The 13,761-nt window shown below is 38.5% G+C and overlaps 2 protein-coding genes across 3 annotated transcripts; both read left to right on the top strand.

Annotated features, from left to right (window-relative positions):
* LOC109838626 lies at nucleotides 2,965-7,489 on the top strand. The gene is made up of 3 exons (XM_020407053.1): nucleotides 2,965-4,854; nucleotides 5,464-5,562; nucleotides 7,220-7,489. The coding sequence occupies exons 1-3, from the start codon at nucleotides 2,965-2,967 to the stop codon at nucleotides 7,487-7,489; spliced, it is 2,259 nt and encodes a 752-aa protein (XP_020262642.1).
* On the top strand, nucleotides 9,006-13,192 carry LOC109837367. 2 transcript variants are annotated; one of them, XM_020405589.1, is made up of 3 exons: nucleotides 9,006-9,345; nucleotides 9,478-9,582; nucleotides 9,655-9,823. In XM_020405589.1, exons 1-3 carry the CDS (start codon nucleotides 9,092-9,094, stop codon nucleotides 9,743-9,745), a joined length of 450 nt encoding a protein of 149 aa, XP_020261178.1. In that variant the 5' UTR covers nucleotides 9,006-9,091; the 3' UTR covers nucleotides 9,746-9,823. The 2 variants fall into 2 exon arrangements, with proteins under 2 accessions (XP_020261178.1, XP_020261179.1); XM_020405590.1 differs by lacking the exon at nucleotides 9,655-9,823 and adding an exon at nucleotides 12,541-13,192 and having other exon boundaries at nucleotides 9,009-9,345.

The raw sequence follows: 13,761 nt of genomic DNA, 5'->3' as shown, positions 1-13,761 counted from the left end.
AGTTTAAACTTCGCTTGTTTTACGATACATATGAATCCATGCCAGTTGTTAAGTATCGATCAGGTCACCCAGAAGAGCATAAGCATTTACCATTCTGACTTATTTTGGAATTTCAGTAAAAATAGTTATTTTTTACTCATTAATTAAATTTATGAAAACTGTTGTTTATATGTGGCATTGTTTTTTTTATGTTCTTCACTTGTTGTGGAAATTTTTGTAAGGGATTTATGCACATCTGGTGTCTCTATGTAGTATTATTGTTTTCTTTCCAATTTATATAAGCTCTCTGACTTCAAAACTATTTTCCTCAATCCAAGATTGTTATCATTCTCCCTGCTTCTTGCAATTCTCACTTTTATCGCTTACTTCATTTGCTTGTTCTTATGCAAATGGTTCAGATATGCAATTTGGTATTGGTTGTTAATTTGAGGAGTTTTAAACTAGTTTTTACTTCTGCAAACTTTGTGTATCCACTAGTAAAAAGATGACCAGCCCCAACGGGTGTATACAACCGTTGGGGCTGGATTTATCAGCCCCAACGGGTTAACCCGTTGGGGCAAAGTGGATTTGGCAAAAAAGCCAACGGAGGGAATTTTCCCCCCATTATTTTTCGCGAAAAAAAAATAAAAAACGAAGAAATCCCCCCAAAACCCCCAAAAGACCCGTTTTCGATCTCTCTCTCCCTCCCCCGCTCTCTCTCTCTCTCTCTCTCTCTCATCAAAAAATCGGTCCCCCCTGAGTTCGTCGCCGCTGCCGTTGCCTTCTCTGATCGGAGTTCGTCGCCGCTACCGTCGAGCCTGAGACTTGAAGTTCGTCGCCGCTGCCGTCGAGACCTGCATTTCGTCGCCGCCGTCGAGCCTGCATTGCGCCGTCGAGACCTGCATTTCGTCGCAGTTCGCTACCTCCGTCGGAGATCGCCGCCGCCATCGAGCCCTGAAGTTCGCCCCCGCCGTCGACCTGTACTTTTCCGCCGAATCCCCAAAAAAAACCCTAGTTCTTCCTCCCAAATCGAACCTCGCCGCCTCTCCTCCTCCTCATCTTCGCCGGACACTTGACTTGTAAATCCTCTTAACTCTCAATTTCATTCTCACGGCTCGATCTACGGTCTCTCCAGTCTGATGATCTTGCCAGTGTAAAATTTGTTATTTTAGCTCTCAATTTCCCGTTAAGGAGAACATTACTGCTTGTTAGGATTCTTGAGCCAATCCTTCAGAGACCCATTCTCCATGAATTCATAGACTAAATAGCAGTTTTCTTCTCCTGTACAAATTCCATGGAGGCTTATAATATTGACATGATTGAGTTTGTGCAGTATGTTAACTTCCTGTGACATATCGATCCTTGCTTATCTTCTTGATTCCACACACATTTTCAACGATTATTCCCTTATACACTAATCCTTGTATCCTGTACCCTGAGCTGAAATATGAGAGTGACAACTGAGAATAGATACAGCCTGCTTTCAAAGCTTTATATGTGAGAAAATTGTTGCATAGTTAGTACATTGCACATGATATCAAGGAGGCCCATTTATTATCTGTTAATTTACCCCCACTCCACCAAACCCAAAAAAAATAAAAAACAGATCCTGTGAGGCCCATTTCTGAAGTTAAGCCAATACTTGCTGTTTTTCTTGGCGCGTTCTTCAGCTAGTAAGCTTGAAATATTTACAGAAACTGGGTTGCTGGTTACCCAATGTTATTGGTGCAAATGTGCATGAACAAGTATTAGAGCAGAGTGCCTAGAATATAGGTCAGATTTTAGCTCTGTATACTGTATGTCCTTATTTTTTGAAAAATGCAATCTTGGTTCTGGCCATAGCAAACTCAACTGGACATATAATTTTGTGTAATTGCTGTTTTTTTTTTGTGAGTTTTTTTCAATTTGGCGTTCTTTTCTTTTTCTGCTGAACAGGGAGAACGCCCCTCCTGACAAAGTTAAAGAAGCACACAAGAAGGTGATGGTTCCCAATCTGTTAATTTACCCCCACTCCACCAAACCCAAAAAAAATAAAAAACAGATCCTGTGAGGCCCATTTCATATGTTTGATTATTATTGTATCTACACATCTGTGAGAGTGGCTTATGAATAATTTGTAGACAAAATGGATCTAAGTCTCAAGATACTTGTATTTGAAATTTAAGGCAATGCGTAACTGTGTTAATTTCAAGCTAATGTCTAGATCGAGTTTTTAATTTTTAATTGGCCAGTTGTTATCATTTAATTTCTAAGAGGTAATTGGTAGTCAGTGTTAGATTTTTGCTATATTCTTTTACTGCTTGAAATATAACTGGTAAGCATATATTATGTGAAAATTTCATACACATAATAAATATTTGATGCACTAGGTATGTTTCACATTTATGAAAATTGTGATTAAATTTAAACAAGTAAATAAAATTTATTTATACCAAACTATATAGTTTTTATAATTTTCTAAAAATTAGTGCAAGCATGCTTAATTTATGAGTTGTTATCACTAACTCTGTCTTGGTTAGGTTATCATGGCTCGTGACTATATCAGCAGTTGTTATCATTTAATTTCTAAGAGGTAATTGGTAGTCAGTGTTAGATTTTTGCTATATTCTTTTACTACTTGAAATATAACTGGTAAGCATATATTATGTGAAAATTTCATAAACATAATAAATATTTGATGCACTAGGTATGTTTCACATTATTGAAAATTGTGATTAAATTTAAACAATGAAATAAAATTTATTTATACCAAACTATATAGTTTTTATAATTTTCTAAAAATTAGTGCAAGCGTGCTTAATTTATGAGTTGTTATCACTAACTCTGTCTTGGTTAGGTTATCATGGCTCGTGACACATTGTCAAGTATGGTTTTATTAGAGGTTATACAACTTGGGTATATCACGGAGAAATTCTAACTCCTAATAATGTCGAAGAATAAGAAGAAGAAGAAGTTGACGATATTAACTTGTTTCCAGAAGAGGAGATGGAGGAAATGGTAGAGGTTGCTTTCGGTGACCCTAATCATGTTGAAGATAGTCCTCCCAGACAAGAACAATATGTAGATGAGTATGAGAAGTACATGAATGATGCTAGGAGACCGATTTATGAGAATGCAAAACATTCCACGCTGTCATGGTTCGTTCAACTTTTCCAGATTAAGTGCCTAAACAAATGGAGCAACAAGTCATTCACGATGCTTCTTAAATTCCTAAAATATTCTATGCCTGTTGGGAACAATGTCCCTGATAGCTGGTATGAAGCTCAAAAGATAATGTCTAATATGGGTTTAATTTGTGAGAAGATTCATGCATGTCCCAATGATTGTGTACTGTATTGGAAAGAAAACTCATATAAGAAAGAGTGCCCTACTTGTGGAGTGTCCAGATATAAGAAGAAAGCACATACTAGCAAGAATAACATACCTCTCAAGGTAGTACGATATTTTCCTATTACACAGAGGTTGCAGAGACTTTACAAGTGTAAGAAGACAGCGGTGGCAATGACCTGGCATGATCGTGCTCTTCCAAGTGAAGATGGCAAAATGAGTCATCCAAGAGATTCACCTGCATGGAAGAATTTCGACAAGTTACATCCAATATTTAGTCAGGATCCTCGTAATATCAAGCTCGGACTAGCTAGTGATGGCTTTTGCCCCTTTAGTTTTAATGGTAATCCACACAGCACATGGTCGGTTGTAATGATGATTTATAATCTCTCACCGTGGCTGGCTATGGATCAATCATATTTTATGATGCCTCTTTTGATTGATGGACCCAGTTCACCGGGAAATAATATCGACGTTTATCTCCGACCTCTCATCGAAGAGTTACGGTCTTTATTCATTGATGGTGTGGAGACATATGATGCAGATAAAGGGGAAACCTTCATAATGCGTGCAGCCTTAATGTGGACAATTAATGATTTTCCTGCATATGGAATGCTATCGGGATATTCTGTACATGGTTATAAAGCATGTCCATATTGCCACGTGGATACAGCATCGACATGGTTGTCTTTTAGCAAAAAGATATGTTATTGTGGTCATCGACGTATGTTGAAAGAAGACCATCTCTATAGGGATGATGATGTTCACTTTGATGGTACTACAGAGCATCGACAATTAATGCACATCCCCTTATCTGGAGCGGACATACTTGCTCAATGGAATGATTATGAAAATGTGATTTTTGGAAAAGTAAAGGAAAGACAGGAAAAGCCACAAGGATGGAATAAGAAAAGTATTTTCTTTGAACTACCGTATTGGGTGACAAATACAGTGCGTCACAATTTGGACGTCATGCACATTGAGAAGGGGGTATCTGAGCACATACTTAACTTGCTTCTTTGTAAAGATGGAAAATCAAAAGATAACCTACAAGCTCGGAGGGATCTACAACACTTAAACATTAGAAAAGAGTTGCACCCTATACCTAAATTAGGTAAACCAGGAAAATTTGTACTCCCCAATGCCGTTTATCATATGTCAAAACTAGAAAAGAAAATATTTTTGGAGGTATTGCATGAGCTGAAGGTTCCTACAGGGTTTTCTGGATCATTTAATAAGAAGATAAAGACTGTAAAAGGCAAGATAGATGGGTTGAAGAGTCACGATCACCATGTTATTATGGAGCACCTTCTCCCACTATCCCTTAGGGCTTCGCTTCCTGAATCTGTTGGTTTAGTGATCAATGAACTTTGCAACTTTTTTAGGGAATTGTGTGCTAAAACCATTGAGGACAAGGAGTTGGAGAAGCTACAAGAAGCAGTTCCCTTAATATTGTGCAAGCTTGAGCGGATTTTTCCACCATCATTGTTTGATATTATAATACACCTGACTGTTCATCTTGCAACCGAAGCAAGGCTTGCTGGACCGGTACAATATCGGTGGATGTATCCTATAGAAAGGTGTTTCGCTTTTTTCTTTGACACAACAAATATAACTTTTCTATTTTGTATGTTTTTATGTAGTAATCTAATACTAGTATTTGTAGGTACCTTCTCACTCTAAAAAATTACATTCGGAATAGAAATCGGCCAGAGGGTTCTATAATGGAAGGTTATCTCCTGGAGGAGGTAACGACATTTTGTTCTCGTTATTTGGATGAAAACATAGAGACTAAGCTCAATAGGCCTGTGCGTATTCGTGATGGAACACATGGCAAACCAACTTACATGACAATGGGAATCACATTTATTAATCAAATACATCAATTTATCCTCCTCAATAGCGTTTGCCTTGAGGAAGTTAGAGGGTAAGTCTATTTTGCATTTACTATTATATGTGTAATAATATAATGTTGATGTAACAATTCATGTTGAGAATAGAATTTATAAGGATGAATTACATGAAGAGCATCACAATTGGAATGATGAATGGTTGGAGAAGCATCACCAAGAAAATTTTTGTGCCTGGTTTAAAAATTATGTAAGAATTTCTTATATGTCATTGTATTAATCTATAATTTTATCTTTATATTCCTAGAATTGGAATGATGAACTATTTTCTCAGGTCCAAGATCCAAACTCAGAATTAACATTAGATGATGATTTGAGATGTCTAGCTCGACATCCAAGCCTGGAGGTTGCATACTACAAAGGATTTGGTATAAATGGCTACAAATTTGAAATCAAGGACAGAAGAATCTCGGACTACCCAAAATTGCGGAATTGCGGCCATTGGAGCTGAAGGTTTGATTTACTATGGGTATTTGGATAGAATACTTGGTATTCGCTATCCGGGAAGAGCCAAACTAGTATATATATTTAAGTGTGTTTGGTATCATACAAGAACCGGACATGGAAAATGGAGAGACACATACGGGACTTGGAAAGATGAATATGGATTGACTAGTGTAAACACTAATCTTTTTGAGTTTGAAGACGAACCATATATATTCCCGGAACAAGCATTTCAAGTATATTACTCAAAATGCTTGAAGCATTCGGGATGGAGTGTTGTTTGTCGATGGAAGCCGAGAGATACCTACGATGTACCACAATTCGCGGATGTTGACATAGAGGACAACATTGAGATAGATTCTTTTGTGCGCGCTTGACTAATCAAACCTATAAGTTACATGTGTATATACTTTGGCTAAATTAAAGAAAAAACTTGACTTGGCCTAGTCTTCATCATATTTTAAGTGAACATCATGTTAAAGAAGTATAAAAATCAGACATAAAACATGCATGTAATGTCTTTATCTTTAGATATATACTTCTTTAAAAGAAAATTAAAAATTAAAGACTCACAATAACTAGTTGCTACATATTTCTCATTCAAATCGCATGTGGGACTAAAATTGTGTTCCTGGTCAAAGACTGACAAGGTTTCAATGCTTAGACATTTGATAACTGTAAAGGCTTTGAACATGTATTGCAAGGCATATATTAGTCTGTGATGGACCGTGAAAATCTTGTTGCCTGAATTGGAGTAGCGATTCATGGATATTTCTGTTCTCTTGCTAAAAGACTTGCTACATAATGCGTGCTTGACAGTCTTTTCTTTTCAACACAAATCTTTTCAACACATAATGCGTGCTTGTCAGTTGTGTAAGGGTTTAAAGTTAATGTTTCTACGGGAAAACAGAAACAAAAGTACTGTTTCTACGTCATGATTATCTCTTGTAATTAAGTCCACAAAATAATGAAACATGAAAACTATCCTTATCCTATCTGTTAATATTAAGACAGTAAGACAACAATTAAGATGATCCTTACTATTTACGTCTTCAGTAGTATTTATCATCCCTCGTTGCTTTTACTTTGCATAAGATTATTTTTGTCGTTATATGTTTAATGTCATTTCTTAATAGTTAGCCGCATTCATGTCACAAATGCTTCAACACTACAAATGCATGTCATAAATTATTCATACAACAAAAGTACTGTTTCTACGTCATGATTATCTCTTGTAATTAAGTCCACAAAATAATGAAACATGAAAACTATCCTTATCCTATCTGTTAATATTAAGACAGTAAGACAACAATTAAGATGATCCTTACTATTTACGTCTTCAGTAGTATTTATCATCCCTCGTTGCTTTTACTTTGCATAAGATTATTTTTGTCGTTATATGTTTAATGTCATTTCTTAATAGTTAGCCGCATTCATGTCACAAATGCTTCAACACTACAAATGCATGTCATAAATTATTCATACAACAAAAGGCCATTTTATTAAGCTTAAGTTTACATGTTTGGATATACTTAGTGTGAATTCGAATTATTTTACAGATTGATTCTCAGACCACTCGTCCACCACCTGTTGTTCCTGCTACTACTCCCCCGACTTTAGCTCATCATTCTCTGGATGCTCAGGGTTCTACATCTGCTGCTCAATGTTCTCCTCAGGATATTTCGACACAAAACCCTCTTGCTAGTCGATTGGGAGGCGTGCTGGGGGGCATGTTGGGGGGCGTCTTAGGGAGCTTTACACAGGAGGGCTATAGCGAGGATGACATCCGCAAAGCTTTTGCTGATTATATTCGATTAAATCACCCGTGACTTGTACTTTTAATTAACATAATTAAGACATTTGTATATTTCAGATATCCTCTTTTGGGACTTGAGTTAATTATAAGTTGTTGTATTTTGGTTCTAGTCAATCTTTTGTTTTATGCGTGGGAATATATATGTTGTGAACAGGTGTATTATATATTTTTGTGGGAAATGTTATATGCAAACATTGTAGGCAAAAGTGAAAAAAAGGAGAAACACAAGCACCAACGGTTGTAACCGTTGGTGTAAGTTTTGAAACAATTAATGCACAATATATGCACCAACGGTTGTAACCGTTGGTGCAACTCTTTGCACCAACGGTTACAACCGTTGGTGCTGTTGTTTTGCACCAACGGTTACAACCGTTGGTGCTGTTTTTTGCACCAACGGTTGTAACCGTTGGTGCCATTTTTTTCATGATTTAAAATTTTTTTAAATATTTAATTATATTTTTACTTGTACCAACGGGTACAACCGTTGGTGCAGAAATTACACTCGTTGGAACAGTTTCAGCCCCAACGCCACTTGCTATAACGGTTGATTTATCTGCCCCAACGGTCCCAACCGTTGGGGATACTATCTGCCCCAACGGTTACAACCGTTGGGGCAGGCCTTCTTTGTAGTAGTGATATCAATGAGAAATTCATAGATTTCATTCCGAAGTTCAAATGGTTGGTTGGCTTTTTTTTTATGAGTAATAGTAACTAATTTTGTGAAATAGCAGGAATTGAGAATCTGGTATTCTGAATAGCGTGATAGCCTGGGTTGTGATGGCCCCCCGGTTTGGTGGAAAGAACGTCGCCAAATGTCAACATTTGCAAAAGAAACGTGGGCAAATGACAACGTTTGGCACCATCGCTGTTCCCTGAGAACGTTGGTGTTTGCGCGCACGGTAGAGCCAAAAGTGGAGGCACAGCATTTCAACGCTTTAAAAACGTTTGTGCATGTTGTTTAAAATGTTGTAAGCTATCACTTTGTTTGTAGCGAGAACAGTAACTTTAGAAAATTGGCTAAATATCTATATTAGTATTTTAATTTCACCCAATTTACCAAGAAGCTATTTTAATTAGGCAAACCTGCTTTAAGACATTTTAATTGATTCAACTTACCAACAATGTCATTTTTCTCGTCGGCGACCAGTTTTCAGGCTAGAGCTCGTCACGTACGTGGCACGTGATGACTTAAAACTGTTCTTTAGCTGCTGATGTGGCACGGATCTGTCCTATTTTAGGTGAATTGGGATTTTTAGAGGGTTAATTCCCGCCTTTAAACATTGTCACATCAGAAAATCCGTGCCACATCAAAAGCCAAAAAATATTTTAAGTCATCACGTGCAACACACGTGACGAGTTCTCGCCGGAAAACTGGTCGCCGGCGAGAAAAATGGCCTTGTTGGTAAGTTGAATCAATTAAAATACCTTAAAGTAGGTTTGCCTAATTAAAATACTTTCTTGATAAATGTGGTGGAATTAAAATATCAATATGGGTATTTAGCTCCCAGAAATCTGAATTCAAGACTGAATAGTTCGCTCAAGTTATTGACGATACAGTAACCACTGGCCTATTTAAGGGAAATGCGATTAGGTTGTATCCCCCTCATCAGAGAAGATGGCCGCTTCACTGGATTTACCGAATTTTGAGCCTTGTGATCACTTGGAATATTTGATGATGATCAAAGAGGCGAATAGGGCACACGAGGGGATATGCAAGATTCGCGCAATTGCGCTCCCTCCATCTCCTCGTACTGATGGCTACTCTGAGCTCATCGGGGATCTCTTTGAGGATGTATTAGGTTCTTTAACCTCTCTCCTCTCCAAGCTCAAAACAAGTTCCAGAGCTGAATGGTATAGCCACATGAAAAGGTTGCTACGTGCCTATTTCTAACACATTTCTGCATCTTTTTGTTGCGCTCCGCTTTCAGCACTATACAACTTGATGACAATTGTTTCCTTTTATTCCTTCTTTATTTGTTCTTTTCTATTTTTCTACGGCAGGAAGAGATTGGATTCATGGAATATTTTGACTACTATTCCGCATTATGATGGCTATGAATGGAGAAAGTATGGCCAAAAGAAAATCAGAAGTTCGAAATTTCCAAGGTATATATACTGCTCATACGAACACTTAATTAATTTCCCACATTAAGTAAACTGCGTGTAACAACCATTCAGGCGTACTATGTTGGGAGTTCGTCCTATCGACAACCTGTTAATGAACCCTCACGCAGCGTGCACACTATCTCTTATTTACCTTCCTCAATGAAGCCAACAGGTTGCTTCATATATATAGATTTCTTTATCCAAGTCACCATGAAGAAAGACAGTCTTTATATCCAACTGCTCAATGTAGAGATTTTTCAGCAACTTCTAAGCTCAACATCACCCTGATGGTTATAAGCTTCACGATGGGGGAAAATATCTCTGTATAATCCACTCATTCTCTTTGTTGGAATCCTTTCGTAACTAATCTGGCATTGTATCTCTTGCTTCCATCACTCTCATGTTTGACCCGGTAAATCTACTTGTTATGTAAGACTGTCCTCCGTGCAGGTAGATGGGTTAACTCTCATGTCTCATTTGAGTGGAGAGAATTCATCTCTTCTTGCATCATATTCTCCCACTGCTGAGATTCACTAACTTGCATGGTCTCCTCATAGCATTCCGGTTCTCTGCTATCTGTCAAAAGCAAGTAATCAAGTGATGGAAGATATCTGAGATTTGATTTGGGCACCCTAGATGATCTCCTAAGCTCCTCGCCCTAGGTAGTCTTCTCTACACCTGGAGTCTCCTCCGTTCTTTGGTCAAAACTAACATTGTCTCTCCCATCTGGAAGTTCCTCCAAATCCATGTACTCGGATGCACCTGTATCCTTAGTGCTGCTCCCACTGTTTTTGTTATCCTTTGCATTGTCTCTGTCCTTGTACATTACCTCTTCATTGAATATGACGTCTCGGCTCCTGATGATTTTTTTGTTCTTCTCATCCCACAGACGATATCCGAACTCATCAATACCATATCTAATGAATGTATACTTCTGTGATTTAGCTTCTAGCTTGTCCCTGATATGGTCACTAATATGAACATATGCCACATAACCAAAGACTCTCAAGTGTGAGAGATTAACCTTCTTGCTATTCCAAACCTCTTCTGGAATCCCAAAGTCTAATGGGACTGAAGGCCCATAATTTATTAAGTAGGCTGTTGTATGCACCGCGTCTGACCAAAATATTTTTTGTAGACCTGCATGTAAGCGCATGCTACTCGCATGCTCTGTCAACGTTCTGTTCATCCTCTCTACAACGTCATTCTGTTGCGATGTTCCTAGAGTAGTCCTCTCTAAACGAATCTCATTCAGAACACAGAACTTCTTAAACTCCTCCATCTCATATTCTCTATCATTGTCTGATCTCAGACACTTTACCTTCAGATCAGTCGCATTCTCTACCATGGCTTTCCACTTCTTGAAAATTCCAAATACCTCTGACTTGTGCTTCATGAAGTATACTCACACCTTTCTCGAGTGATCGTTGATAAAGGTTGCTCGTACATTTTTGTGAGTACTTCCATAAGCCCCACCGTCGTCTTCTCCTTTAATATATTCTGTGTGACTGATTTTGCTAGCGACAATCGGATCTGCCCTAGAGCCTTTCGATCTAATATTTCCTAGTCCTTGTTTGACTCATCCTCCTTCTTTCCTTTTGCTTTACCCATCAACGGACGGTAAATATCCTTCTGGTACAGATAGTCCTCTATCTACGACTTTCAGTAGGCGAAATCTGATCCGTCAAACTTCTCAATCTTTGATTTGTCTTCTTCTGCCATAGCTCTCACATAGATTTAATCCGAACGAAGCTCTGATACAAGTTGTTGGGGGTTTGTCCTATCGACTACCTATCAATGAACCCTCACGCAGCGTGCCCTCCAAATCTTGTGTCGAAAGAATGTAAGAAGAAATCGCAACAAATAAAAGAAACTTGCAAGAAAAGGATAAAAGAGGGAACACCAAATTTTTAACAAGGTTTGACAACTTGCCTACGTGCTCGGGAGCCACACAAAAAATTCCTTTTAATATTAAAGAAGATTACAAAGCTTGCAAGAGATGATCTCAAACTCCCTGAGATCTCTCTATCAAAAATCGCTACGATAGAATTGCTACAGGAACACGTGGGATTTTTCTCTGAAAAATCGCCGCTAAAGGCGATGCAAAAACACCACCAAAAATCACAACAGGAAATCGTTCTGGAGATCTGGAAACACTCCCTTTCAAGTGGCGGCCAGGGTTCCCTATTTATAGGGAAACCCTAGGTCAAAACAGATTCTACGAGTTCGCCTGACTACGAAGATTGCATGTATGACTTATGTTCGCCTGAACATAGTCAAGCTCGCATGAACTGCTTCACCTGCACTTGGAGCTTGCCTGCACTTGGAGTTCGCATGAACCTCCAAAGTTTGCCCAAACTTCCAAGTACTCCTGAACTTCCAAAGCTTGCATGAACTGCATGTTCGCTTGAACTCAGCTTCGAGCTTCGCCTGAACTTCCAAGTTTACTTGAATTATCAAGCTCGTCTGAACTTCCAAGTTTGCCTGAACTTCCAAGTTCACCTGATTTCTTAACTTAGAGAAATCTTTGCTTTGCATGCTTGTTCTAAGGTTTGGGTCTACATGTTGAATGTAATCCAAGTCAGCAGCCAAGTCAGCAAGGCGCATAAGAGCTGCAGTTTCTAGAGGCTACGTTTTTTAGTTGTAGGTCTATTTTTGTTAAGAATAAGTTGTAATCCGGTTGTTAATTATAGTCAGCCATGTTCTTTGCTTAGAGGTGTGCTGGAATTAGTTTAGAGAGGGTAGTTTCCATATTTAGTTGAAGTTATGTAGTGGGTTGGTTATAGGCTAGTTATAGCAGCGTTATTTTGGGGTTAGTGGGTGCTAAATTAGGATTATGCTCTGTATTAAATATTATGTCTTTTGTATCTGTTAATTAAGGAAGTTGAGTAAAAAAACAAATAATTCTGTGTGTTCTGTTTTTTCTATTACTGAAACTTCCAACAATTTTGGTATCAGAGTCAAAGGTGAGAGATCTGGGCAGATCCGACCATGGCAGAGAACATGAGCGTTTCGAATCCATCGATTCCACAGTTCAAGGGAGATAACTACGAGTTCTGGAGCATCAAGATACGAACTTTGCTCAAGTCGCAAGGTCTATAGGAATTGTTGGAGACGGGAGCACCGGACACAGATCCCACACCAACAGAAACAGCAAAGCGAGATGCGAAGGCGTTATTCTTCATTCAACAAGCCGTTGTTGACACGATGTTCATAAAAATAGCAGCAGCGGCATCGACAAAGGAGGCATGGACAACCCTAAAAACCGCATTCCAGGGAAATTCGAAAGTTCGTGAGATAAGGTTACAAGGCTTGAGAAGAGAGTTTGAGACGTTGAACATGAATCAAGGTGAATCTGTTCAAGCATTTCTCACAAGAGTCACATCCATCGTCAACCAAATCAAGAGTTGTGGTGAAGATCTCACAGAAAAGATCGTGGTTATAAAGGTGCTCCGCAGCCTTACAGCAAAATTCGACCATGTCGTGGTAGCAATCGAAGAGTCCAAGGACCTGTCCACATACTCTTTCGATGAGTTGATGGGTTTGCTGCAAGCCCATTGTTTGTTGGAAATTTGATGTAAAAAGACAATGAAAGAAAAATTCGAACTTGTATTCCTCTCAAAATCGATTACAATTTGGATTCCGATTACAAAAGAGAGGAAAACGAATTTGGTTTTCCCCTTTGTTTAAAACTGGGTTCTTCTTGGTAGCGATGGAGTGCCTCCTTCGATTGATCTCGTCGAACTTGCTCTCCGTTGACGATCCGACCGTCCTTCTTCACTGGAACAATTGAAGCGTTTGATGACTTCGGTTTAGAACTCTTGACGAGTGTAAAGAACTCTGAACGAGTTAAGAACTCTGACAAGAGTTGTTGAAAACCGACTGTTTGGTTTGATGAGATTAAGTTGGGTTGCAAACTTAATCACGAACTCTTAAAATGAGTTTCAGAAATAAACTCAGAGTGAGTTAAAACTCTATAACAGAGTTGTTGGAACCGAAGATTCGGTTAATTGCCAAGTGGACTAGGTTGTTGATGAAGGGATCCCTCGGGATTCGATTAACTGATCGTTGATCAGTTCTTTGATTTCCAAAAGATCTTCTTCTTCGTGAAAACTGCTGAGATTTGATGACCTTAGGCCGTTTTGATGCCAGCTCACCTAAACCTTATGCGGTTTTGAT

The sequence above is a fragment of the Asparagus officinalis genome, chromosome 4 (genome assembly GCF_001876935.1).
Source record: "Asparagus officinalis chromosome 4, Aspof.V1, whole genome shotgun sequence".
NCBI classification, from domain to species: domain Eukaryota; kingdom Viridiplantae; phylum Streptophyta; class Magnoliopsida; order Asparagales; family Asparagaceae; genus Asparagus; species Asparagus officinalis.
This window is presented reverse-complemented; position numbering and strand designations above follow the sequence as displayed.

Coding starts and splice junctions, on each gene's coding strand:
- LOC109838626 (XM_020407053.1), top strand. CDS start 2,965: ATGGAGGAAATGGTAGAGGTTGCTTTCGGTGACCCTAATCATGTTGAA. Junction 4,855..5,463: donor AAGCAAGGCTTGCTGGACCG/GTACAATATCGG, acceptor TTATATTCCTAG/AATTGGAATGATGAACTATT. Junction 5,563..7,219: donor CTCGACATCCAAGCCTGGAG/GTTGCATACTAC, acceptor ATTATTTTACAG/ATTGATTCTCAGACCACTCG.
- LOC109837367 (XM_020405589.1), top strand. CDS start 9,092: ATGGCCGCTTCACTGGATTTACCGAATTTTGAGCCTTGTGATCACTTG. Junction 9,346..9,477: donor TGGTATAGCCACATGAAAAG/GTTGCTACGTGC, acceptor TTTCTACGGCAG/GAAGAGATTGGATTCATGGA. Junction 9,583..9,654: donor AGAAGTTCGAAATTTCCAAG/GTATATATACTG, acceptor ACAACCATTCAG/GCGTACTATGTTGGGAGTTC.